Here is a 19,439-nt window from a genome sequence, read left to right as displayed (position 1 = left end):
GTGCATGTGACAATAAAACCTGATTTGATTTGAGATTGACTGATATGGCACAGCGACCATGACAGAGACATAAAGAAATAGTTAAGTAGACGCGGCGGGCAACCAATCTTAACCAGTGGATTCGAATTGGCCGAACCCAAAAAATCTGCATTCGGTGCAACCCTAGTATGTATATGTGCATGGGGTTGGTGGATGGTGGTGTGCATAAACACAGGACTCTCACTCTGGAGGTTGGGGTTCAAATCGTGTCCAAGACCATAGCTTAATTTGCTGACCTAGTGACCTATTTATGGATTATTGAAGTATATATGTATGTGCAATAAATAAGTCACTAGGTCAGCATATTTACCAATGGCCTTGGACGGGACTTGAACCACAACCTCCTGAGTAAAAGTTCTGTGTTTATGCACGCCACCATCCTCCTGAACCACCAACTCCATGCACATACATACATACTTAAGCACACACACATACATATATATATATATATATATATATGTGTGTGCAATTAAAGTATATATGTGTGTGCAATTAAAGTATATATGTATGTGCAAGTGGTTAATACCAGTATATATGTATGTGCAAGTGAAGTATATATGTATGCACAACTGAAGTATGCATGTATGTGCAAGTGTTGATAGCCGTATATATGTATGTGCAAGTGTTGATAGCCGTATATATGTATGTGCAAGTGTTGATAGCCAGTATATATGTATGTGCAAGTGTTTAGTACCAGTATATATGTATGTGCAAGTGAAGTATATATGTATGTGCAACTAAAGCATTCAATTCTGGCCTAGGCGGCTTCTCATACGGCTTGGGTATTTTCCATAGTCAACCTGTTTTTAGTGCAACATTTTAAATGATTTTTAAACCAATCATAAAGCCATTTCTTACAATGTATAGACCCTTTATAAAGGGTTCCTTATTAGAAAGTGGTACCTAATAATTATAAAGAATAACAAACTCGAACGGAGCCAGAAACATCTCAGCCTTTATTGGTCATGTTTATCTCTGTCGGAATGTCTCAATCATGAAACATAAATGACGTTCAGGGCTGTACAATAAATACAGGTGATAGTTTCAAATGGACAAGGTAAGAAGATGTTGTCCATTCCATGTAGGAGCATTTACATGATTAAACTGATTATACATTAAATATGGTTAAATGAACTAAATCATTGAGTTTACATGAGACCATTGTGTACACAGTACAATAGATAATATATATATAATGTTTAGATAACAGTCTACATCTGTTTTATTTTAATCATTCTGCTTATCTCCAATTTGATCGATGCTGTTCATTCATTACACATTGAGATTTGGGCATCTGACAAAAATATTAGACATTAACTGTTATAAAATCCCTTTCACTGGGTATTGTGGTTCCTTTAAAATATCAACATACGTTTGGTAAACCATGGGTGAAATGTTTGCCTAAAACAGTGATCAGTGTCTCTAAAAGCAAATCAGTGTAAAACAATTCATTATTTGTCGTTGCTTTTTGTAAACAGACCACATAGATTTCCAAAAGAATGAACAGTCTGACATCAGAGGCCATAGCTGGAATCATTTACCCCAGTTATACCCATTGAGGCAGTAGCACCATGTACAGGATTTTCTCCAGTAGACCCATGTCCTTCCCTTGGATCAACTCTTGTGAGAACACGAGGTTCGAATTTTTTTCAAAGTTGGTAAAACTCAACAGGGTGACTGTTGACCAGTCACAGAGAACTAATGCATCATACTCAAATTGTTGGATGTTAGATTCGAAGTTTAGTTTAAAGCTCCTGTCATTCTTGTCCCTGCTGTTCAGCACTTCAGTCAAAGACATTTTCAATATACTTATGGCTGCTGTGCTTCATATAGTGCCTTTAATCTGATTAGTCAATCAGGTTACTTATCACATTTGCAGTCAGCTAAATGCTTGATGGAGTGGTCACACACACACACACACACACACACACACACACACACACACACAGTCTCTTTGGCTCTGTATAGCAGTTGTGGATTACATGTTCCATCCAAGTCCGATGTGGGTGGCCAGCAGGTAGCACATGCCGATCATACACGTCATTATCATCATGGGGAATCCTAACCTGTAAGAAGCAAGAAAACAATAGATTTAGTGAATTTTATTCTTACTGGGAAAAATTTAGTGTATTTATTTGTCACCAAAATTCTACGTTACCATGTTAAGTGTTACAGTAACATTCTAACATGCTAAAAGTTACATGGCGCACATTAGCCTGCTGATGTCACTATGAGCAGCACTACGAGCAATTACCGTGTTAACCGGCATGTCGGGGGGTGGGGGGGGTCACAGAGTGGTTGTTAGACACTACATCTCTGTCACTGCAAGGCTAATGGCCAAGAGCTTATTTAAAATTTCCCTTGTTTGTTATTTGGGCTAAGGGTGGGTGGTGGTAGTGCTAGAGTGGGTGTGAATGAGGGGCCCAATTTGGAAAATGTTGTCCTCCCTGTACATAATTCCTAATGGCTGGCCTGCATGTCACCTCACAGTGCAGCTGAACCAGATACAGTATCTGAGTCTAACAAAGAGCTGCTTTGCACACATTTTTATACATAAACACAACACTCATTTGTCAGTGTACTCCAAAACAACCCACAGGACTTCTCCAAGTAATTAGACTGATGGAAGTTAAGCAAAGTCTGACAACATAGAACTGAGCCTGACAAGCTCTGAATTGGCCACTATACAATGACATTTTTATCAAAACACTGTGGCGTGTGTAATATATGTCTAGATGTGTGTGTGATATATATATATATATATATATATATATATATATATATATATATATATATATATATATATATATATGTTTATGTGTGTGTGTCCCTGATGTCTTCACTTGTGTGTTTTGTTGCTTTCCAACAATCAGTGGTTTTTATTCATTTGAAACAAGTTACAGTTAGATCATCCAGAGTGTCTTTGTTGTTGCCGAAGTTTAGTCATTGTGCATTATAATAATACATACAGCACAGTGTAGCAATAACATAACACACAGTATAAACAATATAAAGTGTTAAATGATTGCTGTACCTACTGTAACTCAGGCATGTGTCGAGTAGCATGCCATTATGTACAATACAATTGTCAGAAAATCATTAAACCTCTCAACAGTCCAACAATGGCTAAGTACAGACACATTTGGCTACATTTCTCTACATCAGACATATGCAGCTGACTGCCTAAAGCAACGTGCTCATGAATAAATGTTTGATAAGGCAGTGGGTACTTCACAATGCTACCTGACATCACAGCCTCCCTCTACAACTGTTTCAGTGTACGATTAAGGCTGTGATATGTTTGATTGTTTCCTGTTATTCTCTCTTTTCTTTCTTTGGACAACTCCAGAATAAACAAGTGGACTCAACGTTGAGTCAATTAGCAGTCTGACATGACTTTTATAAACGTGTATTTTTTTAGAGGCTAATTTTCTGGTGAGGTAGAAAGGCAACAGAAAATTACAATGAGTGGAAAATAAATGGTTATTGTAGAGAACACTGTCTGCTTTTCTTTATTGAACTAATTGTATTGTTTTTCTTTGTATTAGACCTATTTTTATCGGCAGCCACAGGCTAATACATTCTGTATATGTGAAAACGTTTTTGGGCAATGCAACAGATTCATCATCTGATGTGTGACACTTTACTGAACCCCATGGGGAGACTCTCTTTTCACTCAGCTCAGAGGAGGGAGGTCAGAGCTGCACTAAGAAGAGCTGGTACAAATTCAGGTTTGCTTAAGGACACCTCAGCCTGCAGATGAAGGGTCTGTCCTCCTGCTCACTATCTGCTGCTCCAAGACATGTTAAAACAGGCTTGCATATTACTTGCCAAATCACATCATGCTTGATGAGATAAACTAAAATGCCTTGTAGTGCACATAAACAACGAACTATTCCAAAGTTAGGCACCTGTGACAGAGTAAAGTTTGTTGTGAGCCCTTGGTAAATTGTGCTATTGCCTGGCATTTTAAAGGCCAACCCTACTCTCAATATAATGACTGAAATTAAGTTAGCTTCATGATGCAACAGCCATGTAAAACGGACAAAAGGCCAGACAGCTTTCCAAGTTTTTCATTCCTCACTTAGTATCATGAATATAAAATGTGCCCTTAGATGACGCCAGATGGTTTGTCATTTGGATGTCTACCATGTCCTATATGGACACATGGCTGCTCCGATGGCCAGAGATCTGTTTGCCCCCAGTCTTTGAAACGACACACACACAGAACGTGGGAGGTGTGTTGTTTTTGATTCTCAGCATGTGGCTGTTTTCCAGAAGACACATTTAGTTTCAGAAGAAGCTGGAGGCAGCAAAAAAAAAAACACAGCTGGCTTAACTAAAAATGGCGGCTTTGTTCAGGACACCCCCATCTGTCGCTAGCAATGATAATGCAGTGATTAGTGACAATTCTCTCTGACCAATAAGTAGTCTGCAGGTTTTCACGTCACCTTTTGGTATCACCTCAGCTCGCTTGGAACCTCGACGGAGGTAGTACTAAAAGAAGTACCTGTTAGCAGGTACCAGGGACTTTTATCATAATGGAAAACCAAAAAAGATGAGTAGAGTCGAGTCGAGCAGGTACCATGTAATGGAAAAACGCCTAATGTAGTTGAAATGGGCTGTTTGTTTGACCACTGGTCAGTAACAAACATTATTACATATTCTATTTGGTCTAAATGTAGTTTTACCAACAGACATTCAGTGTGAAACGGCTATTACAATAACTATAACTGTAGAACACACTCAGGTCAGACAAGGCCTTGCAGACAATGATGTGAAATGGCAAAGTTAACTGTGCAAGCTTTAATTTTTATCGAGATGCAAAAGGTTATGTCTCTTTGCCTTATGTGTTTTCTGTTTACCTGGGCATGATTCCTTCTCTGAGGATCTTATTTTGAGCTTCAGTATTTGATGGGCAGTGAGTCAAAGGTGCCTATGATTTTTTTTTTTTACTTTCCAATATTAACTTTGCCTTTTATGGAAATATGTAAAAAAAATAAGCCTGATTATGACAACAGAAGCATTTTTACTTCCGTAAATATGACTATTTGGTGCATGATTGATCGCCAGATTTATAAATGGAATAAGTTATATCCGATATTAAATGCAGTGACCCACAGTTGTTTGGATACTCTAACCAGAAGTGTGCACTAGTATTTAACTTAAGTCATAATGGATTAACTTAATTGATACCTAATTGGGGGTCATTAGCCAAATTACAACAAGGCTGCATTACATTAGTTCCTTATTTAAGACATTTTTGACAGCTTGGAAAAGTTAAATATTTGGAGGATTTAATGTCTCACAGGAAAAATGAGAGTTAGGGCACTTGATGCAGTGCCCTAACTCTCATTTTAATCTTAATCTGAATTGTTAGGGTTATCAAATGTCAATATCAGAAATGGAAAACAACAACAAATAATAAAGGGTTTAGTGCATGTATAATTCTCAAAATACAGATTATACAGAAAATGGTCTATAAAGGCAATAAGGACTGAAATCATTTGAAAAGCTTCATGTGCATTCTGTTTCCTTTTCAAAAAATTGGAAATAGTTAGCAGATATTGGCTTATTGTACTGTATCTGTTCTCTCTCTCTCTCTCTTATATAAAGTCCTCCTGAATCAGAAGCCATTTCAAAGCCCTATTTTAAGATGACCTTTCAGAATCGTCCATATATCGAGTCTTCTGCACTGGAGAAGCTGTTGGAAGTGTGTGTGTGCATGTGTGTGCATATCTGATAATTGTGTGTCAGTGTATTACTCTTTATTGCTACAACTATTTCTTTATTCAGATGAACACAATTATGCAATTTACATTTAATATGCATGTGGAAATGTCAAATTAGTACTTGAACTAAGAATAATGAGGCTAGTCAAGCACTTAGGCTCATTAATAATGATTTCAATACGGCGTGGTGGTGCATTTAAATTGTAACAGAGTCAAACTTTTTGAGAACTGAGTTGGAAAGGTCAGGCTGATTATCATTTTAATTTACACATAAAAGGTTTAATATGATGTGAATAATAAGGAAAACCTCAGATAAAAATGATCAACTGAAATAATGGAGAAAGACTAAACAAAGATTTGCCATGATCTGACTTTCTGTAATTTTAGAGGTCAGTCCCATGCATTACAAAACCTCCTCTAAGGACATACTGAAATGGGTCAGAGGAAATGGCTTGTGTTTGTCAATTTACTATTTTCAATTAACTCCATATTTTCACATTTACCATAATTCTAATACCAAACTAATTTTATTCCTTAATCGTCACATACACAGCACAATGTAGTGCAATTATATTACTGCATTTTAACCCATCCTAAGTATTAGGAGCAGTGGACAGCTATACATACAGCATCTGGGGAGCCACTTGGGGTTCATTGTCTTGCTTAGGGACACTTTGACATGTGGCCAGAGGAGCCTGAAATCAAGCTCTGAGCATCTAATATTGAGGCAGGTGGGTGATCCAGTTTACCAATAGATGATATTGGCCTACTGAGCCCACTAGTAGGTAGAGTAGAGCCCTACCACCTCAATCTGGTAATGATAAACAACTGATAACATTCAAAGCGGGTGAATCTTTTTTGGGCTCTTTTTTGGCCTTTATTTGATAGGACAGCTGAAGATAAGAAAGGAGGGGGTGACATGCAGCAAAGGGCCGCAGGTCGGACTTAAACCCAGGCCAATGCAGTAAGGGCGGTAAGGACTAAGCCTTGGTACATGGGGCGCTTGCTCAAACAAGTGAGCTACCAGGGCGCCCCGCGGGCCAATCTTTTTGAATGTTCGTTTTTTTTTTTTTGCAGTACTTAGTGATCATTTGAAAAAGTCTGAAAAATTCTTTTGTCTCGATTGGTAATAATTAACTGTTTGCTAAGCCCGGCTCTCCTTCGTTTTGGTTGCTACATCCGTCAAGCTTTCCATTCTTGCACAGGATATATGTAATGTAAAATAATGTATGTTGGCAGAGGAAGCAGCAAAAGCATTCTTATTTCCAGCCAGCCTATCGATTTTGTCTGCTAAAATGACAACTGTCACTAACAGATTTTACCATCCGGAGCAAGCTTTCTAATGTGCTACTCGTGAACAAGGTTTTTTTTTTTTTTTTTAGCTGTAACTAGCTATTGAAGGCTGACCACAGAAATAATGACAAGAATTGTTATTGTTACTTTGAAAACCACATAGTGTATTCCAACTTTTATTTTACGTGCTAAATTGACACAAATTAGACCAAGGACCGCCATTTGATAAGATTTCATTCCAGGGGCCCCGATCTGATAATATTTTAGCTTTTAGATGTTTTTGTTACAGAAAGTTGTTATTACAGAAAGTCATACATTCTGTCATTGTATTACTTATGGATGGAATTATAGTGAAAATTGTACTAAAAAATGACTCCACTTTTTAGCTGCGGACCCCCTAAAACACCCTCAAGGACCTCTAAGGGTTCCCGGGCCCCACTTTGGGAACCACTGGTGTGAGATGCTGAGCTATTTTCTGAGTAGCTGACTAGAACTAAAACTGCTCTTCACTGCTGGTTTCTTTATGATAGTGTTAAACCCGCAGCCATATCAGTTACAGTACTGAACAGAAACTTCAGACCACTAAAACACACCACTCACACCCCCCCCACAATGCTATAAAAACCCCAGAGCTGGATAGCAATGTAGACGGAACAGCTCAGTCGTTTGTATATTGATTTGTAGTGGGAGAATACAGTTCACTCCATACTGTGCTGCTGAGACTATGTTTCTACCAGTGCCATATATACTGTATAAATATATAGGTATTTGAATTACAGTCTAAATAAATATACTATATAAAAATGGTTGTGTTTTTTCAAAGTCAAGGCCTTTAAATAGCCCATTAACAGGAGAGATCTCTTTTATCTTTGTGGAAAGAATGTCCATGTAAGATGGATGGAGTGAGGAATCTCTTAACTCTTATCATAATCAGACAAGCTGAGGTCACCTCTACAAGGGAGAATCTCTTTCTGCTGAGCAGTACCCATTTACCCATAACAGGCACAGCATGAAGGGACAGAGGGCAGGTGAAAAAGGGAAGGCTGTTTGCTTGACACAGGACAGCATAGATCCCTATGACAATGCTTGGCCTGTGCTGTTCAATGAGCAGCATGACTTGTAAAATGCTCAAAGGTGCAGTCTTTAGGCTGTAGGGAGGTACAGACAATATTCTCTGTACCTATATTATTTTTTCCCTGATTACAGTGCATGCTAGATTTCTTGCAAATGAAGGTAGCACACCAGCAGTAACTAGTGCAGGGGACTATTGTTCCCAGCACAGGTCTACTGCATGAGATGTATGAATGACAATATCAATCCTGTCACATCATGGTGGGACAAAGGGAGGCAGCACAAGGTGTGGAGAAACCAAATAATGGTCCTGTCTTTGTTAATCAGCTTACATTGTTTCATGTCATTTTGTTTACTCTGCCTGGTGGTCAATGCACAGTGAATGGCGGAGCAGCAGCTCTACCTAAGTAAAATACAGTGTGGTTATTACATTTTTCATCTGAAGCATTTGGTGAGTTGCTCTACGATTGCTTAACAAGTCCTTGAAGGCTGAGGGTAGACATCCTGACGAGAAGTGTTCAACCAACTCAACCAACGAGGGTTTCAGTATTAACTGTCAGTAACCTGCAGGAAAACAACTTAGTCACAGTTTAAAGATGAGATTAGAGCAGGGATCTTCAACAGGGGGTCCTGGCCCCTTGGGGGTCCTCAGAGTGGAGCAGAGCAGGGGGGCCTCCAAATTATTGATAATTTTGGAAAGTTTTTTCAAAAATGAAAAGTCTTGACATGAATCCAACATATTATTAGCAAACATAAATCCCCACTGCTAACTGGCCCATAGGTAAGGTAGTCACTAAGGCCATCCACATACACAGTTCATCCTAAGGGTTCACTGTGCTACGTGTATGTTTAACATGAAAACATGATTTATAAAATCATGCCAACAATTAGTAGGCTATTTTAATAGCTTAGTATCCTATGCAAAAAGGTATAAAGGCTTTAGGTGGCCCTACACATTATTTTAGGCCCAGTTTAATGCAACTTCATTTTATACAATGTATGTAGTAGGGGGTCCCTGATCTATCTCTCTTTCAGTTAAGGGGTCCTTGGCTTAAACAATCGTTGAAGACCCCTGGATTAGAGTATAATGGCGGTAAATAAGTACATTTACTTGAGAACTGTACGTAAGTATCATTCAGGTACTTTTACTTTTCAGAGGGAAATATTGCACTGTTTTTCGACAGTTGACAGCTGTAACGGTTACTTTTCAGATTAAGATTTTACATAAAAACATATGATAAGTTTATCATACCCCATGCCTGGTTAAAGATTAAACCACTCAATCCCAAACCTTTTAAGAAAATGTGTCTAATTGGGCCCCTTGTCATGTTTCAGATGTCTATGAGTTGGTAGCATTTCCAACAAAGAGACAAAAGTGTTCAAGGCCCGAAATAAACTCTGTTTCTGTAATACAAATGTATGTGTCAGACCTTCTTTCCTTTCCCATTAATCATCTCACAACCCCTTAGATTTATCTTGCGACCCTCTGGAAGGGAACCGACCCCTAGGTTGGAAACTAATGAACTATAATACCGAACTGTATATTCAAGCCTATTATTAATATGAGCCCAAGTCCCACCATTTCTATTTTTTATTTTACTGTTATTATCTGTTTCTATTGTATTTGGGGTATTTCATTATATTAATTCATTGTCTGTACTTTTATTTGCTGGATTGTACTTACAGTAATTGTAGTGCTTAATTGTTTTAATTTAGTTTTCTCCACATATCGCAATGTTGTTCCAAAAGCAATTATTAAATTACTTCTTCCACCACTGATCAAATCACTGTGAAAATGCCGATAGGTACTAAACTGGAACAGCTGCTATTTTTCACACTGAGCATGCAAACACTAGCAATGGCTTACTGTATACCTTGTCGAGCTGGAGTATGTACACCATACAGCACATATAGAGTAGGTGCTTCTCCCATGCTCCCCAGGTTAATGGTTTAAAAAGAGGAGGAGGATCAGGGCCAAGAGGCATGAAGGAAGCAACAGGGACCATGCCAACTGACTGCTAAGCTATTCAGGGTCACTCGTTTTCCTTTGTGATGTCTCAGAAAGGCATTCATTTCCCTGTGGGCTCATCTCTGAGCTGAATTTAACCAGTCAGTCCCAGCTGTCTGCAGTCGCAGACAAACGTATCTCCCCCTCACCTGTCTCTCTGAACAGCTGTGACCCTTGCCACAGACAGCCAATTACAGGCAGTGCTTCAGCCGAGAGCAATGCTTCTATCCAATGACTGTAAACACAGCGTGAGTGTGAGAGAAGGGGAGCTGACAGGGTGCAACTGTTCTTATACATTTTAGTGAAATCTCATGCAGATGGACATGGAGTCTTCTCAGTGCTATCACAAATTTGAACATAACTATTACAAACTGATGGCATTTTCCAATTCTATTTTTTTACTGGAACAGAGAAGGAAGCATTTTTTTTTTCTTTACAACATGAAAGGTCACCTGTTGTTATTCGTTTCTTTCACCATCACCAGCCACAATCTCACTACCTGTCCTCTGTTCCACCTTAATGTTGTATGCAATAATAAACTATTGATTACATTATTGATTGATGGTCGCATCCCTCTAAGATTTAATACAAGGAGACCATATCATCAACTAAAATGAAGTGAGGACACAACACTTCTGTAATAACGGTTGCAGCTAACAATCATATTTATTATTAATTTTTTTTTAAATGCCCATCACAGTTTCCCAGAGGCCAAGGTCACATCCTTTACATGCTTATTGAACAGTCATAGCAACACATCCTCACATTCTAGAAGCTGGACGCAGCAAATGTTTGGTATTTTTGCTTGATAAATGACTTAAAATGCTTTTTTAACAAATGTTCTGTTGATCTTTTAATTGGCTCTATGTGAAAAGTTATTACAATTCATCCTGAGGGGAACATGAATGTGTGTACCAAATGTCATGGCAATCCATCCAATAGTTGTTGAGCTATGTTAGTGGTGGACTGACTGACTAACATTGTCCTCCCTAGAGCCACACTGCCAGCATGGCTAAAAAAGCAAATAATATAAAGCTCACAAAAGAAACTGGAAATGTGCAAAGGACTGCAAAATTGCAGAAAAATGACAGGTCAACCAGGAAAGGACTCTCCATTAAACTGGCAGCAGTGATCAATCCCTGTCACTCGGTCCAGTGGAAATATTTCCTGGCAACCTTGGCTTTCACCATGTGATTCTTTGATTTTAATGACAAAAGCCTACACAGCATTGATGCAGCCACGAACACTGCCTTAAATGATATGTGTCCCAGTGCACGGCGACCTTGCTGTGAGACATTCTTGTCTAAGCACAAAGCAGAGTTTCATGTAAACCCACATGCAGACATTCAAGTCAGCGATTCAAATATAATCTGTTACAGAGCAAAATCCCACAGGGAATGGCCTCACTTTCTTTTCATCATCACATACAGTACACTTAGTAGTTCCATAACATTACCAAGCGATTGAATATTAAGCCTAACCAGACTCTCATTCATCTGTCTTTTAACATCACTGACCACTTCCACTCCTCAAGCAAATTGCAAAGTATGTTACGTCACTGATATGAAAATGATTAGTAAGCAGGTGGCATCATGGGAGGCAGTATCAGACTTTAGATATGACATTTTTCGCCATTCACTTGGCTTTTTTCAGTCAAATCAAGCTCACAATCAAGTTTCACTGTATGCAATTTAGTCATACAGTCAATCAGTCATAGTTTTTTCTACTATTGAGCACATTTTGCACCAGTTTGAGTTCCTCCATACTCACTGTAGTAAACCTGTCTCAGTGCCCTTACAGTGTAACTGGAGAGGACACAAACTGAAACCACTGCCCAGTCCAGATGACATTAACTCATCTCTGCCAGGTCATTTCCTGGAGTTATTTAACTGGCAGAAGGGTCCGCCTGCTGTAAATATCCCAAGTAAGGTCAAACGGTCACCCTTAAAAAACCTAGTCCTGCTTGGACAGATACACTAAATGTGCCCAGAATTCCAGCAACACTCCCCTCAAAGAGGAGAGCAGCTTCTGTCACATGATACACATTTTAGTGACCAGGACTCTGAGGAAACTCAGGCATTTGCAATTAATGATCTGAATTGTGAAACTTTTGGCTTTTCTCTAAATGTTCTAAAGCAACTCAACACACACTGTTGGCATATCCTATTGTAGCATATGACATTCTGCAATATTACACAAGAGCTTTAATGTCATTATTGAGTGGAGAGATCCGTAAGCATCACTGTGCCAATAATGACGTTAATACATACTATGCAACTTTTCCAGCTTCGGTCCCCCTACAGGTTGTCTCAATGGAACTGCAGCTCGCTGGAAAAGTTGCATATAATGCCTTTAAAGTACACCCTCTAGTGAAATATTGTGATTATACATACAATGGTTACCAACAAAATAAGATATGATCAAACTGTATTCATAATGTGAGGCAATTTGCTCACAAAAATATAAAAAATAAGTCAGAGAGGATTTCTAGTCTATGCTGAGTCAACCCTTAGCCAGCAAACTTAAGCTAACCTAACGTTAGGTTTGTAGAGATCGTAGTTTCCCAAACTGAATAAATACTAAACATATAAATACAAAACTGCTTTGCTAGCTCAATGGTGTTGTAACTAGGATATGGACAGAGCGTTAGCTACTATGTCCACAAACTTCACATATAGGCTATTTTTAACATAGCACCGACTCAGCTAATGTGATTCAAACATTTCAATAACTCTTTGGCGTTGTATAAAAAGACTACTGTACTTACCTTTAATACTATGAATCACTTTATATTTGACATGGAAATGGCGGAGTTAAATTTTTTTGTGATGAGCATGGTGTGCTATCATGCTGAATTGAGCACCTTCTAAATGTCTAGTTGACCAATTAGATTGCCTTTGATTGACTGGTCTTTGTTGTATAATGGACATTAAAATGTATATATATATATATATATATATATTAGGGCTGTCAGCATTAACGCGTTAATCGCGATGCGATTAAGGGCCGAGCATAACACGTACATTTTTTTAATCGCATTAATCGCATGCCGGCATTTATTAATTTATTTTACACTTCACTCGGCTTTGCGTCATGCCTAACAGGTTACTATTTTGACCCTTTGCAGCACCGTTACTTATCATCAAGCTGCCACTTCCTCGTATCACATCCTGCTGCTGTAGGCTGCAGGCATGATGGAGAAACACAGCAGCAATGAAATCCTGAATGGAGCTTTTTATTTTCCAAAACTCCCGGACGGCTCGTAGACAAGTCGAAAGCCATATGCACGTTGTGTAAAACCGAATTAAAATATCACCGAAGCACGTCAAGCTTGAGCTACCAGCTACAGAGCGAAGCATAGTAGTACAGTTAACGTGATGCTACCCGCTAGCATGCTACCCACTCAGGCAAAGCACTATTTTGGAGAGTGCTGCTTGCCGACCTGTGGATGAAACCAAATCCCCAAAAATGACTACAGCTCTTGTGAAACGGGTGGCAACTAACTGCAGACCTGTCAGCATCGTAGAGGACTCGGGTCTTAAAGACGTACTACGGTTGGCATGTTCTGACCCGTCTCATTGCCGTGTATATATATATGTTGTAAGGCAAAGAGGGCGTACCTGAAGAACTCAATGAAGGAAAAGCCGTAGCCGTGTTGTTCAGCAATTCCTGCACACACAACGTTGGCTGATGCTCCTATCAATGTGCCATTTCCTAAACAGACAGGAGAACAACGTGTAGGACAACTGTTAATCAAAATGTTAAAATACATAGTTATGAAGAGCATGAGCATAATTACAAAGCATCCAACATTTATGCACTGCTATAACAATAATCTCTCAGTATTTTCAGCCTTAATCTAATATAAAGTTTTACTATTTCTAATCTTCTGAAGGCAGTGTTTTGACCATCAGGATGCGTATCACTCCTGCCGTTCAATACTGCTCACATCTCAAAAGGTGTCATTGTGGGGATGGAGCTTGGCGGTGGCAACATTATATTCCGATCGATGTGGACCTGTCACAGTGCAGTTGATTAAACTGAAACACTATGACAGTTCTCTAACTCTCTCACTCTTTTGTCCTTCCCATCCACACAGAGCCACACTGTGCTGAAGGGCTGGTAGAGCCTGGGGTGTGGTAGAGCCTGAATAAGGCCAGCTTTGAGGACCTTGGGCTGCTCTCACAAAAAGAGCAGACTGACCTCTCTGGGGAGTGACACAGCTGTACAAAGTGTGGCTGTCAGCATATGATTTCTCCTTCTGGCAGAAGCCATCGATAAAGATCCACACCTTTCAAACAGCAATATAACTATAAAGTCCCTGGTGACTGTAAGTAACTGTGAACAGTTGTTGTGTGTTCTGAGCTCAAAAACAAACAGTCTCATTCCCTATTTTTATAAATGATAGAGGTTTACCTCCAAGACAGGCTCCCATGGCCAAGGCAAAGATGAGAGGTTTTATTGGCAGGTTCACATCTGCATCCTGACTTAAGTTAATGAGAACTGGAATCTGTGAGTACAGAGATAGAAAAAATTAAAAGTAAATTATCTAAAATATACACCATACACCAGAAAACCATTTAATATGTAATGCTTTTCCAAAATGAGTTTCAGTTTCAGTCTTAAACGTTCCTCTACTAGCAACCCCCAAATAAATATCCTTCTATGTGATGGGTTTAACATGCAACATGCGGTAGGTGATGAGCCAGATCCGATCCCACCATAATGGCAGAAGTGAGTTCTCAACCATGTGCCAACCGTTTTAGATAGATGGATTATTTTCTGAGGAATTTACTTAAATGTCTACATCTCCTCTGAATATAAGTCTACGAAAGAAACATTAAAGCTTTCATGTGCAGTGTAGCAGTGGATATTATATATATATATATATATATATATATATATATATATATATATATATATATATATATATATATATATATATATATATATATATATATATATATATATATATATATATATGATAGGCGGACATGTACCTTTGGACGGAGCCTGGCTAGCTATTTACCCTGTTTTCCAGTCTTGCTAATCTAAGCTAACTGCTGCTAGCTGTCGCTTCGTATTTACTGTACAGACATGAGAGTGCTATCAATCTTCTCATGTCGCTCTGAGCAAGAAAGCGAATAAGCCATATTTCCCGTTTAAAATAGCCTCTAAATTGATTGATTCATACATTTATTTTTCTGGTCTGAAACGGGGGATTCAAGTCTTTTCTCAGCTTCAGTCTATTGTGATAATCAGGACATGCTTTCTTGTCAGCTGTACACTGAACTGAAAATGAATGCAATTTGAAGTCTTCTTTTATTGGTAGAACAATGCTTGCATGGGCCTGAAAATATGGAAAAACTATCGGAGAAAAGGACATCTTCAAAACCCCTGGATACACTGGTCGAATCTGGCAGTTTAATTCTTGCCAGCAACATCTCATTCTGTCAGTGTGATAACATCTATTCTTTTTCTCACTGTCACTTTAATTGAGCACACTGGTGCCCCTCTGAATCTTTGATCTCTGTACAATCTATTGATTGTTCAGCAGAACAGACAGCTGACAGCAAAATTGGTAAAAAAGTTGGTCTAAAATTTGTAACAGAATTAGTTGTAAAATATGTCCTCACAGCTAAAGTAGCTGCAGTTCATGCATGTCTGTCTGGATCCTGTTATATTCTAACAGCTGTTGTATGGAAAATGAGATACAGTACTATTTTGTAGGTACCAGTAGATTATTCACTCACAATCCAACTTTGAGTAAAAATGAATGCGCAAGGTATCTAGAGTTTTATGTTTGTTCAAAGTAACATTAGTAAGAAGTAATACATGGTGGTGAAACCCATCTCAAGTCAAGTGAGTTGGTAGTTCTTCCCTGCTGTCTGTGTGTGTGATTCCACAAGGATATACAGGAGTGTGAAATTAAAGAGTCACGCTGAAGCCTCTTACCATGGTGGCAGTGAAGGGAATGTTGTCAATGAGAGAAGAAGCCAGAGCCGAGACCCACATCACCAAGATAATTGCTATAGCCAAGCGCTGGTCTTCTGGCACCGCCTGAGAGGGGAGATAATAAGAGTGACAGATAACTGACACTTTCATCGCCACTCAGATGCACACGCCCCCCTCAGCCCACCACTGATTTAAATCGAACGCACCAATTACGTGACACTGAACCTCTCTTCGGGGAGGAGAGGCTGAGAGGATGAAGCTGTTTGAATGTGGGACACGACCACAGGTAGTGGTAGTGGTGTCTTTGAGTTTTATCTCTGAGCTTTGCCGTACACACACAGCGAGGCCAATTCTCCACACGTTACAAGCATGATGTTGTTTGAACTCTCTTGATGGTCTTCTCTTAGGTATGCATGGCCAGGGTAAAGGAGGCAATATCTCCTCCTTTCACCTGTCCTCTGCTTGTATCCAGAGAGGAGGCAATGCAATTCTCCCCAGCATGTTGTCCGTTGTTTGGGGAGGCTGAGCAGGTCAGAAACCATGAATAGCGCACCACCTGTCATGTGTGATTATTAGACTTATAGAGGCCCACTGTCCAAACGCAAGCTGACGTACCCATTACAGGTGCAATTCTCTGCTAAGAGACACCTCGCTTGCATGATGCACACAGGCTAGAATATGGGTGAAAATTACCTCAGACCCCTTCAACGGGCTGGCAGGAATCAGATGTAAACAAAAATAATTGAATTCAGAGCTGTGCAGAGCAAAAGGATCAATATGCATGAAATGCAATATCATGTCACCTGTGCCCAATTATCAATTGTGCCAGTTGCATGGAGCCTTGACAGATGATTGTAATGTTTGAGAATCAAAGGAAAAACTCACTTTTATAAGCAGTGCTGTCTGTTCTCCAATATAGTCGATAAGCTGCAGATGGGCTAAAGCCTGAAAAATGAAGAGGAGAAGATTAATATGAAGAAGAAGAAGAAAAGATTGGAGGATAATTAGTTATAGGTGGGATTTAACCAAGAGAAGAAAAGCAATCTGGGTTGTATTCAGCAGCCATTAAGTAGACAGAGACAAATCTATTCTTGTTATCATTATTGACACAGAGAACAAAACAAATAGTCACACACTGGCCGTTCCTTATTGGGACTGCTTTGTGACTCTATAATGTACAATATTAAATATATTCAACATATAGACTTACCAGGGCCTACATCTATATCAAAGACTCAGAGGAGGGAAAGAGCAAAGCATTTAATATTACGCTTTCTTTTAATTCTTTCACTGGGAGGCTCATGGGTAAAGAAATAGATAATTAAGATTGTAAACTTACTGACTGGCTGAATTTCTCTGACTGCCCAGTGTACTGTAAATAGATCTAATCACTGATCCTGTTTATTTTTAGTATCTTGTAAAGATGCTTGTCAGAGGAGAAAATAGCTAAAACATACATTCATCCCAGTTCTGGTTTACTTTTCATTTAATATAATTATCAGTTTTTGGTTTCCACTATTTTGTGTGGAGTCCAAAATCTCTTCAAAAAATATAAATGGGCTTTCAGCCAATGCTGTATGTTAAATACCTCCATCAAAACGAAGAGGGCGGCAAAGAACAGTAGTGTGGCCCACTCCACCCGGTGCAAAATAATCTCGAAATCCTGGATGTCGGCCAGAACTAAAAGCCACAGTGCACCCAGGATAGCAATCCAACCTGAGAGAGAGAGAACAAGAAACACTGCCTGACATCTCTCTATATGGCTAGAAAACACACTCACATACATAAAAACTTGTTCATGGTCTTATCCAGCAGGCATATTTTTCACAGATTTATAACAAGACATATCACACACAACACATTGGGATCCTCAGGAGACTTTTTAAATGATTAAAAAAAGTGTTAATTAATTCAATGAAATGCAGTTCCATCTGCTCTCTGTTCACTGATTCTTTTCTTTAATCACAATTATCAAAAATAACAGCAACCTTTATGAAATGTTAACGATGCTACCACTTTTTACATCTAGGTCTTCACTTATTCCCCTTTGTTTGTCATCTTTGCTGCCCCATATAAGTCAACGATCAAGAAATATCTAAAACAAATGTACGTGTGAAAATGAAATTGCCAGAAAATCAACATTCAACAAATCAAATTCAATCTTGTGTGGAGTGTTCAACGCATGCCCTAACTATAACCCAATGAACAGATCATACCATGAAGTACCCTGTCGGCAACAATGAGTGGAGTGTTTGGTCTGTCTTGGTGGGTTTGATCAAGCATCCATTATCACAAAAATGTCATTTCAACACATTCTAGACTGGAGGACAAGAGATGGCACCAGCCTGCTGATATTAACAATGAGATGGTGTTTTCGCAACAGTGTGCATCCACTTGGAGAAAATTTGATTAAACAGGTGAGCACCAGTAATTGCCTAGGTCGAGGCCTTTGGGGAAATAATTTCACAACTGATGAGAATTAGTAAAGAAAGAAGAGCAATGGAAGGACACAAAGAGGAGAGTGACAGAACAAAGATTAGAGACAGCGGGACTGAAAGACTCAAAGCCAACATGCTGTGAGAAACTACATTTTTGCAATTGTTGTTTCTCACAGCATGTTCAGAGCCTAACGAGGTGTTCCTGGTAGTCTCTGTAAATTAGTATTTTTAACAAGGCAATTTGGTTCTCCATCATTGACTTTAATCTCTAGATGATGATACATTGTTAGCATAAATGTGGGCCAAAGTTTGCTGGAAATGGCCAATGAGTATGAACAACTGGGCAATGGGCAAGTGGGCAAAGTCAGCAACAGAGAAGTTGGTGAAGTGAAAATCAATAAATAATGAATGCTTAAAATCAATGTATAAAGGTTATCCACTTCCATTTAATAACATGTTTTTATAAGGTTTTGTTATGTTATTACTGTAGCTAGGTTACTGTTGTTAACCAACAGTTGATTTGGCTTGTCTCTACTCACTTACTACACTGATATTTTTTTGGCAACTTAGGGCAGCACAACAAGCTGTGAACACAACACTGACAAATCACCGTATTGTTGTTGCAAACGTGTTAGCAAACAGTGGCCAATTACGGTTATAGCAGACATGTAGCAACATTATTGTTCATCTGAAGTTGTGTTTCTGGCTATTATATGCCTGAGGGAAACATCTGAAACTGTAGCTGCTAAATGCTCCACCTTTCACAGCAAGTCACTAAGCCCCTTTCACACAAAGTTCCCAGAAAATTACTGGGACAACTTTTCTAAAGCTATTCCCATTCTGGAACATTTCCACCAATGAAAGGCAATGTTAATGTAATATAATGTAATTTTGATTTTAAGC

General features: G+C 38.9%; 1 protein-coding gene across 1 annotated transcript in view; it reads right to left on the bottom strand.

The window, feature by feature from the left end:
- Nucleotides 1-1,764: 1,764 nt before the first annotated feature.
- Nucleotides 1,765-19,439, bottom strand: part of oca2 (oculocutaneous albinism II) — a 53,781-nt gene continuing 36,106 nt past the window's right edge. Inside the window, exons 18-23 of the mRNA XM_078258222.1 lie at nt 17,687-17,814; nt 16,984-17,043; nt 16,099-16,203; nt 14,560-14,653; nt 13,764-13,857; nt 1,765-2,105 (exon numbers count right to left, since the gene is read on the bottom strand). Coding sequence (XP_078114348.1) covers nt 2,018-2,105; nt 13,764-13,857; nt 14,560-14,653; nt 16,099-16,203; nt 16,984-17,043; nt 17,687-17,814 — 569 coding nt within the window. The 3' untranslated portion in view covers nt 1,765-2,017. The remainder of the gene's footprint in view (nt 2,106-13,763; nt 13,858-14,559; nt 14,654-16,098; nt 16,204-16,983; nt 17,044-17,686; nt 17,815-19,439) is intronic.

Source organism: Sander vitreus, chromosome 9, assembly GCF_031162955.1.
Source record: "Sander vitreus isolate 19-12246 chromosome 9, sanVit1, whole genome shotgun sequence".
Classification (NCBI taxonomy): Eukaryota; Metazoa; Chordata; class Actinopteri; order Perciformes; family Percidae; genus Sander; species Sander vitreus.
This window is presented reverse-complemented; position numbering and strand designations above follow the sequence as displayed.